The sequence below is a fragment of the Aphelocoma coerulescens genome, chromosome 17, assembly GCF_041296385.1.
Source record: "Aphelocoma coerulescens isolate FSJ_1873_10779 chromosome 17, UR_Acoe_1.0, whole genome shotgun sequence".
Taxonomy (NCBI): domain Eukaryota; kingdom Metazoa; phylum Chordata; class Aves; order Passeriformes; family Corvidae; genus Aphelocoma; species Aphelocoma coerulescens.
Genome location: NC_091030.1, coordinates 4,685,066 through 4,709,935, shown reverse-complemented (window position 1 = coordinate 4,709,935; position 24,870 = coordinate 4,685,066). Strand labels below are relative to the sequence as shown.

At 48.0% G+C, this 24,870-nt stretch overlaps 2 protein-coding genes across 5 annotated transcripts in view; both read left to right on the top strand.

Annotated features, from left to right (window-relative positions):
* MEGF9 (multiple EGF like domains 9) overlaps positions 1–17,727 on the top strand; it is a 50,459-nt gene extending 32,732 nt beyond the window's left edge. Inside the window, exons 3-6 of the mRNA XM_069031744.1 lie at positions 4,553–4,692; positions 8,024–8,167; positions 9,062–9,334; positions 12,781–17,727. Of these exons, the coding sequence (XP_068887845.1) occupies positions 4,553–4,692; positions 8,024–8,167; positions 9,062–9,334; positions 12,781–13,235 (1,012 nt within the window). The 3' untranslated portion in view covers positions 13,236–17,727. The remainder of the gene's footprint in view (positions 1–4,552; positions 4,693–8,023; positions 8,168–9,061; positions 9,335–12,780) is intronic.
* A 4,047-nt stretch (positions 17,728–21,774) lies between these two features.
* Positions 21,775–24,870, top strand: part of CDK5RAP2 (CDK5 regulatory subunit associated protein 2) — a 73,666-nt gene continuing 70,570 nt past the window's right edge. For 2 of the 4 annotated variants that reach the window (XM_069031526.1, XM_069031525.1), the window contains exons 1-3: positions 21,874–21,941; positions 22,083–22,144; positions 22,788–22,855. In XM_069031526.1, the coding sequence (XP_068887627.1) occupies positions 21,889–21,941; positions 22,083–22,144; positions 22,788–22,855 (183 nt within the window). In that variant the 5' untranslated portion in view covers positions 21,874–21,888. Of the gene's footprint in view, positions 21,942–22,082; positions 22,145–22,175; positions 22,284–22,787; positions 22,856–24,870 lie in introns of those variants that run through there. The other 2 variants (XM_069031527.1, XM_069031528.1) reach the window with 2 other exon arrangements.

The following is a 24,870-nucleotide window of genomic DNA, read 5'->3' as shown; positions in this document are numbered from 1 at the left end:
CACACCGAGATGGTGGTGGCCACAGCAGCACATTGCCACAGGCCACACCGAGATGGTGGTGGCCACAGCAGCACATTGCCACGGGCCACACCGAGATGGTGGTGGCCACAGCAGCACATCGCCACGGGCCACACCGAGATGGTGGTGGCCACAGCAGCACATTGCCACGGGCCGGCCAGAACGCCCCAGGGCAGCAGCCCACTGCCCCTGGAAAAAACTGCATGTGTGCTGTTTGATTTCCTTCTTAAATCACATCACAGAGAGTTACCAACCTCTCTAACTGGGCCAGCAGCGTGTCCATCTTCAGAGCCAGCAGGGATTGGCTCTGTCGGACATGCTGGAAGCTTCCAGCAGCTTCTCACGGAAGCTGTTTCGGTGTCCCTCCCCTGCTTCCAAAAGCCCGGGCCATGCCAGACCAACACACTGAGCTCTGACTGGGGCATCCAGGCTTTTCTGGTGTCTGGGAATATATTCAAAATCAATTTCTCCCTTCCTCCTCCTTGAGGGGGAAACAAAAAAAAGAAAAGAAATGATTGGAGATTGCTGAAGAGTTTTCTGTTAGACCATTAACTCTGCACAGCTTGTCTCCCAACAGCCCCTAGGGCCATGGTCCTTCATCCTCCCATTCATCTTGTCATGTCCCTGTTAAAATCAAGTTGTTTCTGTGGAGGAGGAGTGGACAGCCCTTGCAGATGTGACTGCACATTGTGGTCTGTTTCAGATCACAGATACTTTAATGCTTTTTCCCCCCCTTGTGATGAGGCCTTGAGTTCCCGTGCAGTCTGTGCTGAGCAGTGCAAGGTGAGGGCAATGCCCAAGCTCCCAAGTCCATCCCCTCACCATGTCCTTCCTGAGCCACCAGACCTGGCTGAAAATCATCTGCAGGATGCTCTGTGCCCTGCTCTTGAGACACTTCCAAGTGGGGTGAAAACTGTCTGCAGTCCTCCTCTTTACCAGTATCCAGGGGAGGCCTGAGGTGTCTCTGGTGTGTCACCTTGACTTCTGTACCTGTAAAGCTGCAGTCCTGTGTAAAATCCCACCTCAGGGAACATCTGGTTGCCACCAGTGGCACAAATCACTTGGCAAGTGACAGGATCCTGTGGCTCTTCCCCCTTGAGAGGAGTGGAAGGGAGCTGTGGGGACTGGAAATGAAACCAGACTGGCTTTTGCCAGCATATTTTGGGGTGTAGGCTGTCCCCTGCCCCAATATTTTGCTTTTATTTACACCACCCTGCCCCATGTCTGTGGGAATGCTGCTGCCCAGGCTGGCTGTGTCCTAGTCCAGCCCCAGGCTGTCTCTGTGCAGGCATCGAGCTGCTCCTGAGGCAGAACACAGAGCCTGAGGGATGAGGGTGATCAGGTGAACGAGGTCCTACCAGGTCCCAAACTTGGTTTGTGGCCCTCATCCCCGTAGGTCAGATCATTCCATGCTGGAACCAAGCCTTGGATGGGGCTGTGCCCTGACCAGCAGTCACTGCCTGCTCCTTCTGCCAGTGCCTTGTGTGCTGGTGATGGTTTTAATCAGTAGGAAACATCTGTAAAGTTGATGGATGATGTGATGGTGATACACACCACCTACATGGTCTCCAGAGTGAGTATATTCATAAATATCTGGTAGAAACCAATGGTGGCAGGAGACTTTGGTTACTGGAAGCCTGGTTTTATCCCAACACATATTTGTGTCAATTCTTTGTGAGAGCTAAACATTGGCTGACTTCAGAGGGGTTAATCATCATCTGAAATGGAGTTCAGTAATTGATGTTACTGCATCAAAACACTTCCCTCTTCCCATCCCCCTTGTTCCCCTCCTTCCCCCCAAAAAGAAATTCCTGGCTGACACTCAAAATCCAGTTTCGTTCACTGTGCAAGTATTAAACTGTGGGTCTTTTCTTTCAAATTTCTGGATTTTTTATGGGCACAATTGGTCTGTTAACAGGATTTTTTTTTTTGTGGTTTCAATGCATTTATATCATTGACCTTTGCTTTAAAAAGTGTCAGACAGACTTTTCTGGGCTGGAGCTATAAAAAGGAGTGTTGTAAGGGGGCTTTATTCTGTGGAAGCAATGACCACAGGCAAAGCTTTATATTTGCTGAGTGATTTAATTCTTGCACATGCAAGACTTGGCTCTGTGCCATGTGTAACATGTTGAGAAAAGGTCTGCTCAAGAGGCATTCAAACCAAACTTTCCAAAAGTATTTTTTTTCTTTAAAAAAAAAAAAAAAAGCTTCCTTTCCTGTTATTTCTAAACTAATGAGTAAAATCAAGGGACTGTGCCCCAAAATGCTGAATTGAGCTCTAGCAGGGTCATTGGGGAAATAAACCTCCTTGAAAGAAATGAAGTGGGAGTCTGGGTGGAAGCAGGGAGAAAGAGGAGGGTGCCATTGAGAAAAAGGCTGGATCAGAGACAGGAGGTAGTTAAACAGAGCTCTCTGAACTCCAAGAGGAAGCGAGGGAGGGTGAAGATGATGCAGCTTAAATGCCTGGTCCTACAAAGCCCTGCTCATATGGTGCATCCCCAAAAGATGTGTTTTCAGGCTAAATATCAGATTTTGCTCTCCATAGCACATGCTTTTCCCTGCCTGTCCCTGCCCTCTTACAGGAATAGCAGTAGCAGTCAGGAGCAAATAATAACAAGCTGCTTTTTGTTTGCGCTTATTTTAAACACTGTGACAACATTTGGATTAATGTTGGGTCTTGTGAAAAGCTCTTTAAAAGTCAAACATACTGAGCTGCTTACCAGCCAAACATACTGAGCTGCTTACCAGCATGCCTTTGAATTTTGCATCTGCCTGCTGCACTTTCAGATAATGGCCTGGAGAGTGAGGAAACATCGTATTCCTTTCTTCTTCTTGTAATCAGGCCATTAAATATGCCTGACATTTCAGATTCTGCAACTATTTAATTGTGTAGCCCCTTGGGCTGAGGTCCATATTTTGGTGAGTAGTTCCTCTTCCTTTGGCAAACAAACAAACAATCAACAGAAATACTGAATTATGCTAATTTCTAACAGAAGCAATGTCTTTGCCCAAAACATTGCAATCTACTGCATTTTAATTAAAAACAACACATCAACAGTGCATCAAACATCTATTAGTTTTAATCAGCAGATTTTTCTGGAGGCTTTTAGGAGCAAATTGTACCTTGTTCACTCTTCCCAGGAGGAGAGGGGGAACAATGGATGATCTTTGTGCAGGCACAGTGAGCCCTGAAATGCTGACTTGAAAAGGTATTTCAGAGGTATTTAAAAGGTGTTTGAACAGGGTGGAGGTTATACAGGGGAGAGCTAAGAGAATGATCCAGCATGTGCAGGGCTGTCTGTAGGTGGTATCACCTCCTCTGCTGTGGCTGCAGATAAATCCATCACCTGGAGTGGACCAAATGCTGTTTATTTGTGTTGCTGTCCTGGTTCCCTGCAGCAGGCAAGGCTGGGGGTTCCTGCAGGTCACCCCAGGGCTCTCGAGCATGTGCAGAGGCACTGGGTGCTTGCTGTCCCTTGGCTTGGCTGTTACTGGTGTGCAGGTGGGATGAGCCACCTCCAGTAGTGGCTGTGCCCAGGGCTGGATGGGAAGGAGCATTTTATCCATTCTTGTGATTCCTCTGAGACTTGAGCTAAATGCTGCCAGTGTATAAAGTCTCCTATGAAAGCAAAGGGCTGGAAGCCTCTGTGTGGAGAGAGTAGCATGGAAAGCCAATGGAATGAGGGTAACCTTTGCTTTTTATAGCTCCTGGTATTTGCTCATGGCAGCCACCAGCAATGCCCTCTGTGTTCACAGTGCAGTGCTCCTGCAGTCACACTGTGCCCAAGTAAACAGCTCCTGGCTGGGGTCAGCTGGAGTGGAAGCCTCTGCTGGGGAAGGGAGAACCCTCTCTTGTCTCCCCCTGGCTTTACTGGGTAGAATTCAGCTAGAGAGAGGGGCCTTGCCCAAGTGTCCATGGAGATGTTGTGTGGAAGGGATAAATGGGATCATGGAGGAGAAGTGGAGGGAGTGCAGGTGGCTGACACCTGCCCTGGCTGGAGCCAAGCAGAACACATGAGCTGCTGCCCCAGCTCCCAGGGGAGCCAGGAGAGCAGGTGGTGAGCAGGGAATTGTCTACTCACATGAAAATCTGGGAGGTGTTGCTCAGCACTGATGTGGAGGGGAGAGGATGATCCACGTGGGTGCTCTGGGATTGTTCAGGCACAGTGACCATGGCTGTACCAGTGTCCTGCAGTACCCAGGGCTGGTGCAGGTGCTCGGTGGAGCAGGGACTCCAGAAGGGCTGTCAGAGCATCTGCTGGGGCTGATGCAAGGGGATGGCTCTGGGCCAAGGCTTTCTAGAATGAGCAATGATTTCTGGTGCCCGGTTGGAAATTGCTGTCGGGGCAACTGACTTGGCAGACACTCGTCCTTTCTTAAACTCCCTATCACTTTTTCGAAACAGTTGCCCCTGGGTTTCATGTCCTGCTTCCAGCAGAAAGGAAGAAAGGGAATCCAAAATCCTGCCTGCAGGTTTGTACCTTGGATACCTCCCAGCACAGCCAGATCTCACTGTTTGTTTTTCCCTCTGCAGCTCTGGGAAGTGCCAGTGCAAAGTTGGTGTCACGGACCTGAAGTGTGACCGCTGCAGTGAGGGCTACTACAGGTTTAATGAAGCCACATGTGAGCCCTGCCAGTGCAACAACCACTCCCAAACCTGCGACAACTCAACAGGTGATGATGTCCTCTTGTGACCATGGGGGTGCAGACTTCACCTGCCCCTTCTGTCTATGATTTTTCTGTTCTCATTCAGCACGCTCTGCTCGTATCCCCTTCATCTACATCTTTCTACCTTGCATGCCTGAAATCTTAAATCTGAAATGGAAATGCAACGTTGGAGTTGGTCTCCTTTGAAGGAAGGCAGTAAAAGCAGTGTGCTTTAGCCCAGGCTGCAGTGCAGAGCCTTAATTCAGCAGCCTGTATCAGAAATTGGGGCTCTGTTGTTCTGCACTTACACAAACACACAACATGGACTTTTAAAGAGCTTTTGTTTAACTGCTGTTTACCTGGAAACATATATTGTGCTGGCACTGACGTAAGGGGACTTGCAGCCACAAGTAACAGGATTAGAGCTGGTAAAAACTGGCAGCACCTAATTAATATTGCTCACTTTTTATAAATTGGCCTTGTTCATTTTCCTTGATTATTTCTTTGTCTCTCACTCAGATGTTGATGGAGTGAAAATGTCGAGGCACCTGTGCTTGAGCAGCTTAAGGGGGGGCAGGGGGGAGCCTAATTGCTTTCCAATCTTGACTGGAAGGAGAGATCAGGGAGGAGCACTGTTACGGGACTGCCTGCATAACACCTACTTCAGCCACAGCACTTACTTCAGAATCCAAATTCTCCTCAAAAACTTCCAGGCTGAAAAGCAGTTCTGTAATGTTTATCCAGGAGCTTAGAAAGGGGTAATAATGAAAAGTAATGTTGCAAAATTTGTTGGCATAGAGGCAGAGCCCATGAAATCAGCTATTTCTGGGCAATTTGTGCCCGGGTGTTCCCTCATGGGCTGTGTGTTTGCAGTAGAGGAATGCCCTGATCTGTGGGCAGTGGATCTGCGCTCCCTGTGGGTGAATTACTGCATTCCCTTGAGGATGAATTGCTCCATTCACTCCTATACTGAACTGTATGTGCTTATGTCCTACCAGTATTGAAGGATACAAGGCTGTCTCTAAAGCTGTGCACACATCAGCTGTGTTGCTGATTTGGAGCTGGGTGTGTAGGTTTTGTGAAGGGGGAGGATAATCTGCTCTTCTTTTTTTTTTCCCCTCAGTGTTCCTCCTGCTCTCGATTTATCAAAGAAAATCCAGAACAGACCTTGCCCCTGGGATGGGGCTGCTCTTTCTGTTGGGATTGCCCAGTGCTGCTCACAGCACTGCAATGAAAACCCCTCATTTTGCTTCATGACCTATTATTGATTTGACAAAAATATTTTTTTCTTTTTATTTTCTTTTTAAATTTTCTGCCATCTGCTCTATTTGCTGCTGTGTCTGAGGGAACCAAACAAAACCAGAACAGAGAACAAAGCTGATTAAAAATTAGATCGGACACCTGCTCTAGAGACTGCACTCTGTGTGACCTCCTCAGCTTTACATAAATTCTGTGTAGCCTTTGTCAAATTTTCAAGGTTTTTTTCCCATTAATGCTGTACTTTGGGCTCCCTCTGCCGGCTCTGCAGCCAGCTCCTGCTTGGCATTGCTCTGTCCAGAAGGAATATTTAAAGTTACTCGGCATAAATAAATAACTTGGGCAGCAGGAGCTCCCCAGCCAACAGCACTTCCTCTGCCATGACCGTTGTATTCTGTGGTGTGTCTGTGCAGTGAGGTGGGCTGGTGCTTCCCAGTTGGGGTCCTGTGAGGTCTGATCCTTCCTGAGGGAATTATCAGGATGAGAAGTGCTATTAATTATTAAGGCTCTCCACAGCGATACCTGATTGCAAGCCTGTGTGTGCTCTGCCTGGCTGAGCAACGTGCTGACTCAGGAAACACAGCCATTTTGCAGGGCTGGTGGAGATGGATGTGGGTGATTTCTGCTGATGGGAAAGACATTGGTCCTGAAATTACCAAGGCAACACAGGTGTGATTCCAGATTTATGCCCCTGTTAGTGCCTGGCGAGCAAGGTCCAAGGCAGCCTTGCTGTGACTAGGCAGATTAGCTTCTCTTGTCCAAGACATCCATCCCACTGAAACAGTTGATCCAGGTTTGCAGCTGGAGAAACCAAGTCTAGCACATAATTTCCCCCTCTAACCCTGACATCTCTCCCACAAAAACCACTGGCTCATGCCTGACAGGCTGCTGAGGGAAGAGCAAACAGCGTGTGGGAGGTGATGCTGAGCAGAGGGTGCTGGCAGGGCCCTGCTGGGTGGGTGAATCAGCTGCTTCCTGGGTTTGCTTCCTGCCCTTAGCATGAGGGTTGGCTGCAAGGACATGCCAGGCTGGCTGAGGATGCTTGGCTGTGGAGTCATCACTGTGGGAATTGAGGAGCAGGAGCCGTGTCAGGCTTGTGAGGGAGCCAAACTGTTCTGATATTAATAATAAAATCTGCTGTGGTCTTCATAACAGTCAGCATAAACCTCAGTCAGGATTTTTTCCTGTAGTTGATGTTGATATGAGACTTCTCCATCCCCCAGCAACACTGCTGGATCAGCTCAGTGAATCTGTCTGCTCTCACACTGCTCTGTGCCACTCTTGTTTATAGAAGGGGCTGTTGCCTTTGCAGTCTGGTACATGGGATTTAATCAAATCTTCCATCAGCTCCCTGCCACCTCACCGAGGAGCCAGCTGAATTACAGCATGTTCCTGGTGATGGATGGGCTTTGGATAGAGGCTGTGCTTTTGTAACTAAGGAGATTTTTCTTCTTGGTCACAGTAGTATGAAAGGATACGGTGTCTGTGAAGACGTGGCACATCTAGCTTCTGATTCAGGGGCTTCCCCAGGAAGGGCAGGTGGCTCTGTTTTTCTGGGAAGGTCAGTGACTGCTGCTGCCTTGTCCTGGGGTGGAGGAGCTGGAGCCACACTGGTGGGATGGAGCTGCCTGTCCCCAAAGCAGGACAGTGGCACATCCTCACCCCTGACCACCAGCTTTCATGTATAGGGAGAGGCTGCACACAAAAAAAACAAAGGCATAAACGTGAGGGACCCCTCATGAGAGTGGGGGACTTGAAGCATCAGTTTTCATCTCACTGGTACAAATGCAAACTGAAACTGCTTTCCTTGGGGAGAATTTTAACACCGATGACTTGTGTTTACCTGTAGTGACCTTTTAGTGGTGAGTTGTGGGGCCTCTCTGCTGGGGCTACCTGCTTTTTCACATTATCTGTGTACGTGTGGAGCGAGGGGATGAGATCAGAAGGTCATAAGAGGCCAGGATCATGTTTTGGCCAGAGGGCATCCAAAACCACTTGTGAGCTCTGATAATGGAGTGTGTTCCACATAGGTTCTTGCTCCAAATGTTCTGCTCTAGTTCCTGCTGCTGAATGTTTGCTTGTTCTCCTCTCCATTCCGCAGGCACCTGCCTGGACTGCCACGGAAACACCGAGGGGAAGCACTGTGAGCTCTGCAAGGAAGGTTTCTATTGGAGCACCCATCCTGCCCACGGCTGCCAGCACTGCCCCTGCTCCATCGTGGCATCCACTGGCACCTGCCACATACGTGAGGCTCTTGTTTTGGTCTAATTCCTCATAATGAAGGTTGCTCTCTTCAGTTAAATTGCCCCTCAGAGTGTGTCAGCCCAGCAAGGTATTCTACAGCCTGTGGAGCTCCTGTTTGTGGGCACTGGAAGCAGCACCTGCTGTGATGGGTCCTGGTGCCTGTGTTGCCTCTTGGGAGAGCAGCTGTGCAGGGGAGTGATCAGAATCACAAAATGGTTTGGCTTGGAAGGGATCTTAAAGTCTAGTTCCAGCTCCCAGTGTGTTGCTGCAGTCTGCTCTGAAGAGCCTGCAAAGTTTTGCAGAGAAGCTGCTGAGCTTATGGCAGCCAGGTGAGGGGCAGGAGATGCTCAGCAGTAGCCCTCCATACTTCTGAGTCTGCTTCTGAACATCTCCCTGGGACTTCATGCAGAGATTCCCCCAATGTAACTGAGAGAAGTTAGAGTTGCAATAACTATATGTAAGACTTTTTTTGATATTTCCCTAATCAATTTTGCAAGCAAGCTGCCTTTGTATAGGCTCAAAAGTTCTTTTGGATTGCAAGCACCCCCAATATAGTTCCACCTGTTCTCTGAAATTGCCTGTTTGAGGTGGAAATGTTCAGGAGTAATAATCTATTTCCTTAGCAACGTGCCAAGTTTGCTCTGTGAGGCTGGTACGAGGCATCAGAACTCCCCAAAGCCATTTTTTCCCCTACTAACAGAGAAACCGCTGCAGTTCAAAAGTTGTATTTTCAGCTCAAAATTTGAGATTGGTCAATACTTGGTGGCTGCTGATTTCTGTCAAGGTGTCTTGTGGTCAGGTCCCATAGAACAAACCCCACAGAACAAATCCCACAGCGAGGGTGTCTCTGCAAGAGGCTGTGGCACATCCCTGCTTTGCTTTCTGTGTTCTCCAGAGCCTGGCGAGACTGTCCCGAGGTGTGACAGGTGCAGACCAGGGTACACTGGCCTCAACTGCAACCAGTGTGACAAGGGCTACTACAACTCGGACAGCATCTGTGTGAGGTGTAAGTGCAACGGCAACGTGGACCCGGCGCTGTCCCCAAGCGTGTGCCAGCCGGACAGCGGAGAGTGCATCGGGTGTCTGTACCACACCACGGGCTTCCACTGTGAGCTGTGTGAGGAGGGCTACAGCAGGGACCCCGGGGGCACCAACTGCACCAGGAAAGGTAAAAAGTGCTGCTCAAGTCACTGTCAAGGCTCATTGTGCAGCTGCCCAAAGGTTGGAGAGGGAATGCTGTTAATTGTTCACATTGGTTTAGATTCATCTGGCCGCTAGTGCAGAGGAGAAAACCACATTTAACACGTTGGCGCCTACTGGCTTTGAAGGATGGTTTAGAGTTAGCTCTGTAACCACCCTGATTTCCTGCCAGTGAACAAGCTGGAAAAAAACCAGTCTATTTGTAGTGTATTTAATGTAGAATGAGAGAAAATGGTTCTGAAGTTGCTCCTTCAGTGGTTATCTGGAGGTTGGTCCTCATGGTGGATCTCCAGCACCATGCATAGAAACATTACCATACATATTAGATGAAAGAACCCAGAGTTCAGGGAAGTATTTGGGCACAGATTTGCCCTTGTCATGGACAGAGATTCAAGTCAGATCTTCCATCAGGAGCTAATGTGGTTTTCACTCCTGTGCTGCTTTCTGGGTGTGTAATCACAGAGTCCTTCCCTGCTCAGGGAGATGATCAATACAACAAAGTTGGATGCTCATTAGCTGTAACAGGGCTGGAAATGGCACTTTGCATCAGCTCATCCATTACCTCCCCCTTCACAGCTCTGGTTTTGTGCAAGGATCCACATGACTTTGCTCCATTAAAATTCATATGTATGGCTTTGCTTGTACTTGCAGTTTTCACCATTCAGTTTTATTTTAATGGCATTTTTATATCCAGTTCCTGATGTGAGGAAAGCCTGTCCCCTTTCAAGGGGGCTGGAACATGCTCCTTGAGCTTTCCCCTTTCCCTGACACCTGTGTTTTCCCTTTTTTATTATGCAGTTTAAAAGATGTGCAGCTTCTTTCCAGCTCCTTAAACAAAAATTGCCTAAAAACTGACATGCTGAGGTTACTGAGCATTAAATTGTTTTAGGTAAAGATTTTCATAAATCACCAGTGCATTTGAGTGGCTTCTGGAGTGAAATCATCACCCAAGCTCTGTTTCAGTGGTCGCAGGTGAAATGAGACAGCAGGTTCTGTACAGCCTGGGCAAAGCTCAGCCCAACCCCATGTATCCACAGGGGCCATCCTGTCTTAAGCCTGACCAGGATTCTGGTGCTTTCAAGGCAGATAGAGAGGATATTCCAAGGACCAAAGTGAGGGTTTTCAGCCCCAGAGCAGGTGGTGCTCTTGCTGCCATGGCGAGGCACAGCAGGGACTTAGTGCTGGTGCAGTGTGGCTCTGTGCCACCCACCCAAGCACTGCAGCCTCCCCAGCAATGGGTGTGTGGGCTCTCACCAGAGCTCCTCCACTCCAGGAGGCAGCAGCAGCTCTGCAGAGCTGGCACTTCAATCAAGCAGCTGGATCTGACGCTCCCATCAAAGCTGCCAAAGCAGCCCATTGAGTGAGCAGCTGCTGCTCGCAAGGAGCTGCTCTGGGACATCTGGAGAGCTGGCACGGCCCCGGGAGTGGAACAGGCAGTGCTGTGTCACGGCCTGGAAGCAGCGCCGGGGCCAGAGCCCGGCACTTCACTGTGACGTTCTGGGAGCGCCAGGAAATGTCTTCACCCGAGGCCTCTGTGCCAGCCCTGAGCTGATGCTGACTCACAAATAAAGCCCAGAAAAGTGCTGTTTCCTTCTGGTGAATCAGCCATTGTCTCAGTTCTGTTTTTTCCCTACTTATAGCTACTGGCAGGGGTTGCTGGGGATTGAGTGTTGGTGAAGGAATTTGGAAAGGATGACTGAATTCCTCATGCCCTTTTCCCAAAGCCAAAGATTTTCCAGGAACCTCTTGCTCCTGTCACGTTGCTTCCTATTGCAAAAGTTTGCCTGTTATTCCATAGAGAAATGCCTTCTGGCATTCAGCATCCTGAGTGTCCTTATCAACCTAAGGCAGGAGCTGTAGAGAACAGAGGAGCTGCTGCAGGAAGGGGACTCTGAGCAGGAACCTCAGTTAGGTGTGTGATGCCCCTTCCAGAGGAATTTCTTTCCCAGTTGCCTGAACTGGGAATGTGACAGCCCAAAGTTAACTTGTGGGAGTTCCCCTGAGGGCCTGTGGCAGGACATGTGCTGAATATTTCCAGCTCCTGTTGCCACTGGAGATGCAACTTAGTGCAAAATTAGTCCTTCGGAAGTGACTCTCCTCCTCAATCATAATTAGTAGATGTTCAGGAGAGCTGGAAGCTGGATCCATACAGCATGGCAACATCAGCTGTAATTGCTGCAGCTGTACGTGGATTTAAAATGAAGTTGCTTTTCTGTTGGCAGGAAGAGAGTGGGAAAGAGGATGCAGAGAATCCTGTGGAGCAATAGGTGCAGAGAACATTCTGGCTGATTGAGGCTTCAGCTTGTGGAGTGTTCCTGTTGCCTGGACTTGAGAATCTAAAATAGATCAGGTTATTCATGTGAGGAAATGCTTTATTAGCTACATTTGTGAGCTTAATACTCCAGATTTATGGTGCTCTCTGAGGCCTGTAGCTCAACAGGTTTGATGCAGGCGTAATGAATTTGCATCCCACTTCTGAGACCTCAAGGTTAACCTGACGCCTGAACTGAGAAGGGAGTTATCCCATGGCTGCTGGAAGCAAGGCAGGTTCTTGGCTGTTGAGTGCCAAGGAAAAGACAGAGCACAGTCTGGTAGTTCCCATGTTCTGATCCTTCCTGTGTGCACATATGCCAGCAGCTGAAACCAAACCAGGATCCCAACCGGCCTCCGCTGTGTTCAAAAGCTTCTGAAGAACATCCACAGTCTTTTTTGTTGTTGTGATTTGGTGACCTTCTGCTTCTGGATGTGCTGACTGGGGATTTCCATGTGGCTTGTACATGACTTCATTCGAAAGCTGAACTGAGGTTATTTTGCCCTTTTACTTAAAGTGGTGCAAACACTGAACCTGCTGCGAAATGCTGGGACAGCTGAGCACTTGTGGTTCATTTTTTCAGTTTTGATCTTCTTGTTTGTACAAGTAGGGCAGAAATAATAATACTGTGAACAAAATCCTACATCTGGTGCACTGGTTATGAAGGGTTTAAGCTCCTGGAGTTGCTGTGTCTGAGTGTGCAGCCCACACAGACACCAAGGGACACGTTGGTACAGAGTCCAAACTTGCTGAGCTTGGTAAAGCCCTTTTTTTCTGGTCTGAACAGGAGCTGCACTGGGACTTGCTGTCATCATGAGCTCCTGTACTGAACCCTGAATCCTGACTACTGCACCTGTCCCTCAGCACCAGACTTTTCAGAGGAATCCAGTAGTCCATGGGCACTTAGCACACAGAATTATATTAAAAAGCCCCAAACACAACCCTGGACAGACATTTTCTAAACTGCTTTGAAAAAAATACCAGTTTTAACAGTGTAACCTTAGTTGCCATAATAACTGTCATATAAATGTCAAATCTCATGTTTGTGTTTGATTTTCAGCTCAGCAGATTTCTTATTGATCATTTTAAAATTTGTTTTATAGAAGCCACTCTTGGCCCAGAACCAACAGAGTTTACAACTTCTGCTCCAAATGACACCAAGGCCACATCCTTTTCCACAGCAGTGCTAAACAGTACTTTGTCACCAACAACTCTACAGACAGTATTTCCTGTAAGTTCCTCTGACAACAGCACCTCTGCTCTCGCAGATGTTTCATGGACTCAGTTTAACATCATTATTTTGACAGTGATCATCATTGTTGTGGTCCTACTAATGGGCTTTGTGGGTGCTGTCTACATGTACCGTGAGTATCAGAACCGAAAACTCAACGCTCCCTTTTGGACCATTGAACTCAAAGAGGACAACATCAGTTTCAGCAGCTACCATGACAGCATTCCCAATGCTGACGTGTCGGGGCTGCTGGAAGATGATGGGAATGAGGTGGCCCCGAATGGACAGCTCACGCTGACGACTCCCATGCATAATTATAAAGCTTAGAAGTCATCCAGCTATTCCAAAGTTTGCTTCTCAAATAGTTGCAGGGCTTGTGGAAGGGGTATCAGGATCCGTGCCAAGGCTCCACGGAGAGGCATTTGCTCTTCAGATACTCTCTTGTGCCGGGCGTGCTGTAGCTTGCAGGTGAACAGAAGACGGTGTAGTACATCTGAATTTCAGGTAGTGTGGTGAAATGCATTCTGTGTCCTGTTCTCCATAAAGATCCATAGAATTCACTGTTGTTATGAACTGGATTATGCTGAATTGAAACTTTTTTTTATGAAAAGGTGGTGGGGTGGAGAGAGCAGAACCCGATGAGGAATCAGAAGCTACTTGGTTTCCAGCCAACCCAACACTTGTGTCTTCATCTTTTAGTTTGAGAAGTAGCTCATGAATTAACAGTGGAATTTCAGGAAACAGATCTTTGGAAAGGCATCATCTTAGTTCCTGATAGAAACTTGTTTGAAAAGGAGGACAAAAAAAATGGGAAAGTAATTGTTCACTGTGCTACCAGAAGGCAAGTAGAGGAGTGAGTTGCACGCTTAAAAAAGTCACCATTATCTGTTCCCACTAAGCAGGGAAACAGCAAAAAAAGTCACAAGAACATTTGAGTGAGGGAAGATACTAAGCTTTTCCCTTTCTGAGTATTTATACAGGGTGATGATGCTATTAAGACATAGCAATCCATTTTTTTCTAGAAGGAGTTAATGAACTTGTATAGTTTCTGTGCAAGGGAAGACAACAAGACATCTCAGGGTTGCCATGTAAAAATAAAAGCCAGGCTTAATACCCTACCCTGATAGAAATGGTGTGTTCTGTATATAAAATGTAATATATCTTCTTGGAATTGTATTTGTAATTATTTGTAAAAAAGACAAGCAACCAACTGACCAACCAAAAAACCCCCAACAACAATACCATGAGCCCCTTCCCCAACCTCCCCCACTCCCCAGGTCATGTTTTATCCTCTAGGTTTTAATTGTACAGCGGTTAGTGACGTTTAAAAAAGAAAAAAAACATGAGGATTGTTTAAAATACTGTAAATGAGATGGCAATATTGTTGGAGCTGGGCCTCTGGCAAACACACCGACTGCTTAAAGCTTTTCTTCCATTGTCATTGAATAACTTCTTTTTTAGAAAAAATGTGAGTGCTCCCTACTTGTATCTGTCAAATTTTGCCATTCCTTCAAATACTGAGTGAATACCAGTGTTGCCATGACTAGGGCTGAGTAGGTGTCCAAAAATTGGATGCACCAATGTATTCCTTGCTTTCAAGTCTCTTTATAAAATGCAAATACACTGTCACAAAGACACTGGGAGCCTGGGCTCAGTGGCTGAGGTTCTCCCAAGTGGGTGCTCATCGTGTGGAGAGAACCCATTGCCATCCCTGCTGACACGGTAAGGGGGATGTGCTGGAGGGCTGAGCTCAGCCCCCTGGCCTCCTGAGGGGCAAGAGCAAAGGTCTGCTGGATTTGGGTGGAAACAGCTTTGAGATTAAGAGCTCGCAGGACCAGATCTGCGCTTCAAGGTTCAGAAGGTAAAAGTGCACAGATGCTTTCAGAATTTAATGTAGCACAAGTTGGTGTTGGGCATTCAACTGTGAATAAAACCCTACAGGGAACAGGTTTTACAGATCCCCCTGGTTTTGGTGTGGGACTGGTGTGCTGTTAGCAGAGAGAACAACAGGCAGCACAGCACAGGGAGGTCACACCTCGGAGCTCCTGGGTTGGTACCTGCAGTGTGTGTGCCTCAGGGCAGGGGCTGTGCTCCCTGTGCTACTAGTCCCACCCCTGGAAATCAAATTACTGCATGGAAACTGGGCAAGAAACAAATATTTCCCCTCACTCTTGCCTAGCCTCAGAGCTGCAGCTGAGTTGCTGTGCATGGTGGGGCAGTGGTGATGCAGGAACTGGTGGATGTGTCCTCTAAGCCAGAGGATATTTCTCCAGATGAGAAATGGTAGAGAGAACATGGTGGTTATTTATTTGATTTTTAGTGCTGTGAGGTGGTTTTTCTTATCTTTGGAAACTTGGGGGTGGGGGGGAAATAGGTGATTCAAACACATGCTGAAAGATGCCATTTCTGCCTCAAAAATGTGCTGCCTGATTTAAAGATGAGGCATGGCAAGTCAGAAGGAAAATCATTGAGGATGACCGAGAGAAGTGGTGAGGGCAGAATGTGGAATCACATATAGGCCCAAGCTGTTGGAAAAAAGCTGATGGAAAAGCTCCTGTTGCCTGCGGTGGGCCTGGGTGAGGTCCCATACTTCAGGTAATAAATCTGGCTCATGTCATTCAGAGCAATGTTACTTATAGTTATAAAACAGGGGGGGACTGGAGAAGAAAATCTGGATATTGCTAATCAGTGAGTTACTCATCAAACTTTTAAAGAGCAGGGTGGTGGCAAAATAGAAAGTTTCCTAAAAGTTGTAATTATTTAGAGGTGCTGATCTAGCGACACACTTGCACTTGGTCACTTCATGGGGTGGGGAAAGGTAATTTAGGAAGTGTTGGCTTCTGGGACTGATGTTAACAAGCAAAGCAAAGGACAGGTTGTTCACTTTAATGTTTCTAAAATACTTTAGTAGTTTTTTTCATCTCTGCCACAAAACACCTCTTCCTTAAATTTTGCTATGACTGTGGGCTGCTCTGTAACAGGAACAGGCTTGGATTTTGTCTCACTGTAGAAATAAGGACCATCTGCTCAAGCAGAGCGTGGGCTCAGGTGCTGAACCCTCCTAGTTCCTGCCTGCCCCAGCACAGGAGGTGTTGACACCTGGGCTGCTTCTGACCTCCAAAATACCCCAAAGGCTTTGTGTTTGGGAAGAGGAGGAGTCAGGATGCCCTGCAGTCGGGCTGCAGGACAGCTGCTGCCTGTGGATTGCACAGCTGGATTGAAGGGATGGAGACAGCCTGGTAAATGTGATGGGAAGCTTGGTTGGACAGGGAGGACCTGGCTGCCCAGATTTGGATGGCACAGGATGTTCCTGAACAGGAAGCACAGTGAGGATGTGGCACTGGCACCATGCTTGTCAAATGGCAGAATGATTCAGGAGGGACACAGCAGCCACCTCCTGCCACCCAAGCCTTGGCACACAGGAACAACAGTTACAAAAGGAGATCAGTGCCTCAGCAGGGAAAGAATAACCAGCTTCAACAGTTTGACTCTGGTGATGTGAGATCAGATCGTCTGTGCTCTTATCAATCGTGCAGCTTCCCCTGGCACCACAGGAGGGGAGGAAGAAGCTGAGCTGGTTCTGTCTCCATCACCTTGGGTTCAATTGTATGTGGAGGGGTAGCAGAGCTCAAACACTTGTGCCAGGGTACTGAGGGCCACCAGGACCATGACGTGTGTCATTGCTTGTCATGAGGCTTCCCAGGTGCTGAGGTTTGTCCTGAGGTTGGGGTAAGGGCAGGTAAATCAGAAGTAGACTCTCAGGGCTTCTTTGAGGCCCAGCTGAGCAGCCAGCGAGGCCAGGGGAGGGCATCTCTGTGACTTGCAGGGCTGAGGTGGCAATACAGGTACACGTGGTGTTCCTGATGGGCCACCTGCAGCACCTTACTGCCTGGGAATGCTGTCCAGCTGCAGTGGTGGGGCTGTCATGGAGAAAGGCACTCAGGGCATGGGACACCAGCTGCAGAGCAGAGAGGAGGTGGGACAGGGCAGGGGGGCTGGTGGATGTGGGAAAGGAGCTGCAGGCACGATCCTTGGCAGTGTGAGGGCCCAGCTGGTCTGGCTGGGGTGACTTCAGCTCGGCAAGCAGTAAAGGCAAGAGGACAGAATGAGCAGATGAAGGGCACAGAGCTGGGGTGGGGCAGGGCCAGGGCAGCCTGGAGGGCTCTCAGCTTGGGGAAGCATTTGATGAGTACCGAGTGCAACAGACATGTAGAAAAGTGGTTGGGTTAATGAGGAGAGATGATCTCAAATCTTGTGGACCACTGTAGCTGGAAATAGCTGCGAGGAGCACTAGCCCTGGGGAGCTGTCAGAAGATGTCAGCCACTGGAGTGATAATTCCCTTGGACCAGGCTGAGCAAACTTAGCAAGCATTTAGGAAAGAGGAGGGGGTGTATCCAGCATCCTTCAGGTACCCTGGGCCAGTTAACCACTCCTGTGCAGCAGCATCATCTTAAATGTTACAGGCAATGTAAATGTGGCAGAAAGTCTGCAGTCTCCTTTAAATAAAGGATATAAAAATAGTTTTCTCTTTAAAGTGAAGTTTTAGAGTGAGCTCCCACAGGACTCTGCTCTTTATGTGTCAGAGGAATGGATTAAAATAAGAAAAATGTGGGCCTTAAAAGTTGTACTTGCTCCCATCTGAAACCCATCAGTCTCACTCTACATCCAAATACGGCGTCTCCCAAGCATATGCTATGCTTACAAATGCATTTCTAAAAAGAAAAAAAGGTGTATGATTTGAATATATGTAAGAATTTATACAGAAGAATGTTATTTAAAATGAATAAAAATAAATGTATATAATTTGTATCTATGTCATTTGGATTTTTGCATTTGTGTTTTTGTTCATTGAATTTCAGCAAGAGTCTTCTCAGTGACAGAAAGGATTGAATCCAATCTCATCCCAGTAATAACATTTGTTCCAAGAGAATTATTCCTTCATTGTGCCCCTGTATGTGAGATGAGAACCAAGGCACAAAAATGTTTTCTATCATAGATATTCATAAGCACAGTTGACATTCTGTGTCAGAGAATCCAGCTAAAAAATGAGCGCTCTGATCTCTTGTGTCTGCAATGAACCATCCCAGCCCTCAGCCGTGTTTGGGAGCTCCACAGGCAACGACTGTTTTCCCACTGTTTTCTGTATCATTCACATGGACACATTTTGTCAGAGATGTGAGTCACTAACAACGAAACCCTCAGAGCAAAGCTGGAAATGGGATGAGGCTATTGTATCAGATTTTTCTTCATGACCACAGATGTCTTTCAAAGGCCATTTTTGTTACAGATACTCTGAAATCCACATCTGTGGCATCAGTTCTGGGAGTGTTTGCAGAGGGGCCTGTGGAAAACTTGCATTTCCTTCTCACTTGGCAGAGTTAGGAAACTGGTATTTGTTTTGCAAACACAACTGCTAAAGGCTCTTTTCTGTGAAAGCTGTGCCTGACTCTTCAGCCCTTTATTAAGCAAAGAACTTGGAGAGGTAAGGCTTCATACATTGAGCGAGCACGTGGTTTTAAGTGTTCATTCAGATGTTTGACTGAGCCAGAGCTGTGTAAGTAATGGCCACACCGGTGAAATTTAAGGGAGTTTATTGACACCTAATTTGCATTAGCAGAACAGTTGGATTGTGTATGACTTAACTTAGGAAGAATCTTGCTGTGAGCTGTACGAGGAGGAGGCAGAACTGAGTGAACCAGGTCCGCAGAGCAGGGAGTGAGAACAGGAGGGGGACGTGTGTTCAGCTGATGGCGACACCGGCCCTCCTTATGCCAGCACAGCACAACGAGCAGCTGGCACAGCTCTTGCTCAACTCAGCCCTACCACTGCACTCAGCAGAAGTCCTTCTTTCCCAGACTCCCTTTAGGACTCTCTTCCTGAGGTGGGAAGGATCTGAGGCTGCCTTGAGAAGTAGGAAAGTTCCAACATGGCTTCCTGGGATGAGGATTTAGTGTAATCTCCCCAAATGTGCTACTAATAAACTTAAGGTTAAACAACATTAAGCAGATTATCTGAAGGCAAGTTGTTAACTGCTTCTAAACAACACATTTCCCAGTCCTTTCTGCCCCTTGCAGGTGCTACTGCAGGTTTTAAAACATTGGGCAGTGCAGTAAAATTTCCCAGGGAAAATCTCCATCCTGGCTGTGTGTATACATAGAATCATAGGACCACAGAATGATTTGGGTTGGAAAGGACCTAAAAGATCATCTCGTTTCACCTCCTGCCATGGGCAGGGACACCCTCCACTAGAACAGGTTGCTCCAAGCCCCATCCAGCTTAGTTCTGAACACTTCCAGGGAAGATAGAGAGGGATGTATCTCTATATATCCATATCTTTGTCCATCAGACAGCCACTTCATGAAGTAATAAACTACACAAGGAGGGCCCTGCTGATTTCCTTTTGACTACAGTGTGTTGGACATGGGCTGTGACTCTGCAGACAGAGGTGCTGTGTGTGCAGAATGATTTACTCTGTGCTTGTGGCTGATGGATGCTGATTTAAAGACCTACATCAAATATGTAACACCTCTCTGAAACCTTAAACAAGAGCAAATTGGTATTATCCTTTCAAGTGAGTGAACTTAGTCATTTTATGAAGATCTGCTCTGTAAACGAGAAAAAACCACATTTCAGCCTGGCTGATCAGATCCTGGTGCCATATGGTAGACCTGATTTTGTGAACTTAATTTCAGTTTGCCAGTGGCCACTGCAAAAGGGTTTCAGTCACATAAGGTGACCAATGTCTCTCAAGGTCTCTAAGGGGGGAGTTGAAGGGACTAAACATCCCTTGGGGTCATCAGACCCCAAACACAAGGCATGAGGCATGTCCAGTTGGACAGGAGATGGACTTAAGAGCTTAGTTGTGCTGAGTAGTGCCTGGCACCTCCTGGCAGTTTGGGATTCTGCAGCAGTTCCATCATGCACATTATTGTACCCATGAAGCTGAAAGAATTAAGCAAGGATGGGAAGCCCACCACGACCATACACATCCAGAGCTGCAGTGGCTGCTCCCACCAGTCTGGGGCATTTGACAGGTGAGTGTCAATCTAAACAGTGAGCTAGTGCAGGTACATGGAGGAAATGGAGTTCACAGGGCACCAGGACAACTGGGAATAATAAACTCACAGAACTGGGAATAATAAGCTCACAGAATTCGTGGCCTGCGGTCAGCCCTTATCCGTGGCCTAATTCCTGGCCAGGTAAGAGTCCCCTTGAGACAGCCCAGAGGAAAGTGAGTGAAACCTGACCTGAGTCGGTACCAAAGAGGAAACCAAATCCAGAAGAGGAAACCAAATCTAATGCACAGGGTCACTCCCATGGGTGAGCCAGGTGAGTGTCCTGCTGGGATGGAGCTTCCTTGTGTTACAGGGAATGGTAAGAGCAAGTTCCAGCATGAGGCACCACTTGATGCTCGATGCACTCTGGGGGCAGAGTGGCTGGAAGGCGGCCCAGTGGAAAAGGACCTGGAAGTGCTGGTTGACAGTGGCTGAACATGAGCCAGGTGTGCCCAGGTGGGCAAGAAGGCCAATGGCTCCTGGCTTGTACCAGCAATAGTGTGGCCACAGGACCAGGGCAGTAATTGTCCCCTGTGCTGAGCACAGGTGAGGCACCTCGAGTGCTGTGTCCAGTTCTGGGCGCCTTGTGACCAGAAAGACCTTGAGGAGCTGGAGCATGTCGAGGGAAGGGAACAGAGCTGGGGAAGGGTCTGGAGCACCAGGAGCAGCTGTGGGAGCTGGGGGGGCTCAGTCTGGAGAAAAGGAGGCTCAGGGGTGACCTTCTGGCTCTCCACAGCTCCCGGACAGGAGGGTGCAGCTGGGGAGGTGTTGGGCTCTGCTCCCGGGGAACAAGAGAAAGGACAATAGGGAACAGCCTCAAGCTGTATCAAGGAGGTTCAGGTTGGACATCAGGAGAAGTTTCCTCACAAAATGGGTGATTAGACATTGGAAGGGGCTGCCCAGGGAGGTGATGGAGTCGCTCTCCTTGGAGGTGTCCAAGGAATGACTGGACGTGGCACTCAGTGTGCTGGGCTGGGTGACAAGGTGGGGATTGGTTAAAGGTTGGATTCCATATCTCAGAGGTCTTTTCCAGCCTGAACAGTTCTGTGACTCTGTGATGATGTAAATATTGCGAGGAGGCATTTCAATCCTGGACATAGGTTCTAAATTAATTAAAGGAGGGCAAGGATGCACAGCAAGGAAGAGTCTGGAGCTGCACTTGTGACTGGCACCGTTACCCTGGCCATGCCCCGTGAAGGACGGACCATAACAGCAGCATTTAATCCCGTTCAGCATTTCCCGCTGTCAGTGTTCTGAAATGTCCAATGTAGTTGCATTTTCTCCTCCCAAAAGTGGGAGAGCCGACACGCTTACAACTTTGCTTTACAAAACCCCCCCAGATTAATTAAAAATCCGCCTGCGCGGATGATGACAGCAGCTGCCTTCACCCCTGCCCGTTACGATGAGCGGTGACCAGAATGTGGAACTAACCCGTGTTTATTTCTTCCGCCAAGTCCAATGACGGCTTTGCGCTGCGGGGAACACGATAAACATCAGCTCCAGCGGCTCTGTCAGGCTCAGCAGGAGCCCCGGGGCCTGGTGCCTCCCTTCAAAAGCCTCTTCCAAATGGGTATACTTTCGGAGCAGGGCCCGGGGAGTGGCGAGGATCAGCCTGTCCCCGCTCCCATCCCGTCACCTCAGGCCACGGCCTCCTTCCCTCACTCAAGATGGCGCCGCGCCGCTCTCTCCCCCTTTGCCCGGCTAGCACACGTCCGCTCTGCCCTCAGCCAACATGGCGCCTGCCCTCCTCAAACAGGGCGGCTCCCGTTCAGTTCCACCGTGCCCGCCCTCCGCGCGCTTCCGCGGCGGCTTCAGCGGCTTCAGCTCGCTCAACGCAAACATGGCGGAAGCGATTGCGGGCGTTTGAATTCCAGGGAAGCCGCCAAATCCGCGCACAAAGGCGCCGGGACGGCGTGGCCCATCCATGGATTCGCTGCCAGGGGAGGACCTGACGCTGCCGCTGGCGTTCGACGGCAGGTACGGAGGGAGCTGCGGGGCGGGGATGCGCTCAGGCAGCGCGGGTGCGTGTGGCGGGGCCGGGCCCGCGGGCGGGGGTCGGGGGACGAGCCCCCCGGGTGTTCTGCTCTCAGCGCTCTCCTCCTTCTTCCCCGACGTCAGCGGCCTCCAGCTGCCGGACATCTCCCGCGAGGACCCCCAGCCCGGCCCGCCCGGCGGACAGGGTAAGGCTGGATCGCGGCCGGAGCCCGCACACTCCTGCCCCGGCTCTGCGCTTCGCGCTGGTCTCCAAACCTGCGGGAAAAACCGCGAACTTGCGGCAGAAAGGCCAAACAAAGGCTTTTAAGTGATGCGCTTTTTAAGGTAATTTTAGGGTTTTTAAGACCACGGAGCGTCAGCAGCTCCTGCCGTCACTGGTGTGTGCTCGCTGCCTGTGGTCATTAAGGCTCTCAGCCTTACATAAGATGATCAGCGGTTTTGCGCAGCGTGTATTTAAAACACTTGGAATATCCAGTGAGGCCGTGCTGCCCGTTCACATTTTGCTCAGGGTTAGGGAAGTTGCACGCTGTGCATCATCCACTTCTTGCTATGAGGATTTATTCCTGACAGTGCACCTCATATAGCCTAATTCCAGTGTACATCATAATTTAAATGGGTGATGGAATTTGGGAGTTTAAGTGATAGAGAGCTTACTGTGATCAGGAAGAAATGTAGATACTAACATATAATGTAAACAGAGGGCCAAGCAGTGCCTCTCTCCCTTCCCAAAAGGTTTTGTTATGTTTAGATTGGTGTAGACCTTTGCCAAATTGAAGCCCTACTTAGAGAGATTCTGCTGTCTGAATTTGTTCTGTCTTCAATGTCTAGTGGTACCACACGTGGCAGAAGACACTGTCTCACCAACTCGAGCTCGGACCATGAAGGACTATGAAAATGTAAGCAGAACTTTTAATGTAAGACTCAGTGACAATTTATGGCCAAGGTATTTCCAGCATGTTGGCTGAAGTGTTGACTCTTACTTTGTGTCAGTTGACACACAGCTGCTGGAGGTGTGACCAGGTGAATGTCCCTGTCCACCCTTTGAACCTCCATCTCTTAAGTGTTGCTTTCAAAAACCGAGGTAGGAATTTGTTGTTCAGAGCAGCCAACTGATGTGAAACAAAAATTGGCATCCTCTTCTCAAAAGCTCCTGCAGCTCACCAGAAACATCAGAACTTGGTTTGCACATCTGCTGTTGATTTATTTCAGGGAAGCATCAAGTTTATTTTCATTTAGGTTAGTGCAGGATTTGTCTTTTTAATTCATTAACTACAGTATAGTGCCTTTTAACTTTATAGTATGAGTGCTTGGAATGCTTGTGTAGTAAAAGTCTAGTATCATTGTGATGATTCTGTAGATTAAAGTATTTTGGCACTTACTATAATATAAAGGAAAACATTAGATTTAAAAACCACACTAACTTTATTGGCTTTTTAAATTGAGTAAGACAGTTGTTTATATCTGCTGAATGATGATTTGATTGGGGTGTGTTGCAGGACAACTTCCCCGTTAAGGAGTAGAGGAAAGAACTTCAAGACATTTATTGTTGTGTGAAAAAGCGGTAGAGGGGAAAGCAATCTAAAATCTCTGAGATGAATGCTGCAGATAAAGGCTGTGGCTGCTGCCTTTGGGCTGTGCCAAGAGTCTGCAGTTTCAGTGCACTGCTGCTGTTACCTTTTGTGGCAATGCTGTGTTTGAAAGGAGTGTTTCTTATAAACTCTTTCATTTTCTTGTGGCCTTATATCCTCCTGAGGAGAAAGCTCTGCTCTTTGCTCAGAATTTAAAGCTTGTTTTGGTGAAGGATGTTTTTTGCAGTTTGTATCTATTTCCCTTTCTTTCTTGTTCCTGTGTGTTGGCTGGGGTGGACAAGACACTGCCTTGGCATTAGTACGTGCTTAAAATCTCTTACAGTGATGTGTGCCAAAGACCTCAGTCCAGAATATACATTCTGCAAGTGGTTTACTAGCTGCAGGGCTCTTGGGCACAGGAAAAAAAACTTCAGAACGGAGGAAAAATCTGTTGCTGTTTGTCCTGTGTGATGAAGAGCAAGGGCCTCCCCACAGGTCTGGCATCCTGGTATGTTCAGACCCCTCATGTTAAACTGAGTTGTAAAACTTCCCACGGGATGAGAACTTTTATGGATGCCAGCAGTGTAATGGAGCTCAGAGATGCATTGACATGAAGGAAGAAGAATATACATTAAACAACATTAAACTTATTTCTATAACTGTTGTTCATACAGGCTATAAGAAGGATGTTATGAAAAGAATGGGCTCTGGCCTTGTAGCTCAGAGAGAACAGGATGAATGTAATGACCCTTAAATGGGCTAAAAGGTGGATTCATGTAGGAAAGGTCCTTTAATGTTTATACTTGGAGAAGGTGCTGAGCTGGATAATGTTGGACGTGCAGATTTTTGAATTATTTATGGTGTCCCACTTAGTTGCAATAGAGAGGTAACCATCCTATGATAGAAAACATGATTACATGGACAAAGTGAAAAGCATCTCTAAGGAGGACCTTGTTATGGGTAACGAGGTGTTCATGAACAGAAAGGCTGATGGCTATCAAGTTAGGGAGCTGAGTAATAATGCTTGTGGGTTTCTTTCTTGTCTCTCCAAACCCACTTAGAGTTTTGCTGTAAATCTAAAACAGCCTTTGCAGTTGAAAACTGTTGTGCTGTGAAACCATAGCCACTGCTGACAGATCCCTTATGCACAAAACTGGCTCCATGCAGACTTGGAAAGGAGCTAATCTGAGCTAGGATTTGCTGCCATGCTGTTCATGCTGTGGAATATTCTGTGCAGTGTGTATGTCATTGTCTTGGTTTTCATTCCTTTTGTTTAAATACAGAAATCAAAATGCATAAAGTAATTAAGACTGAGTCTTCAAATGTGTAAGTTCAGAGGGTTG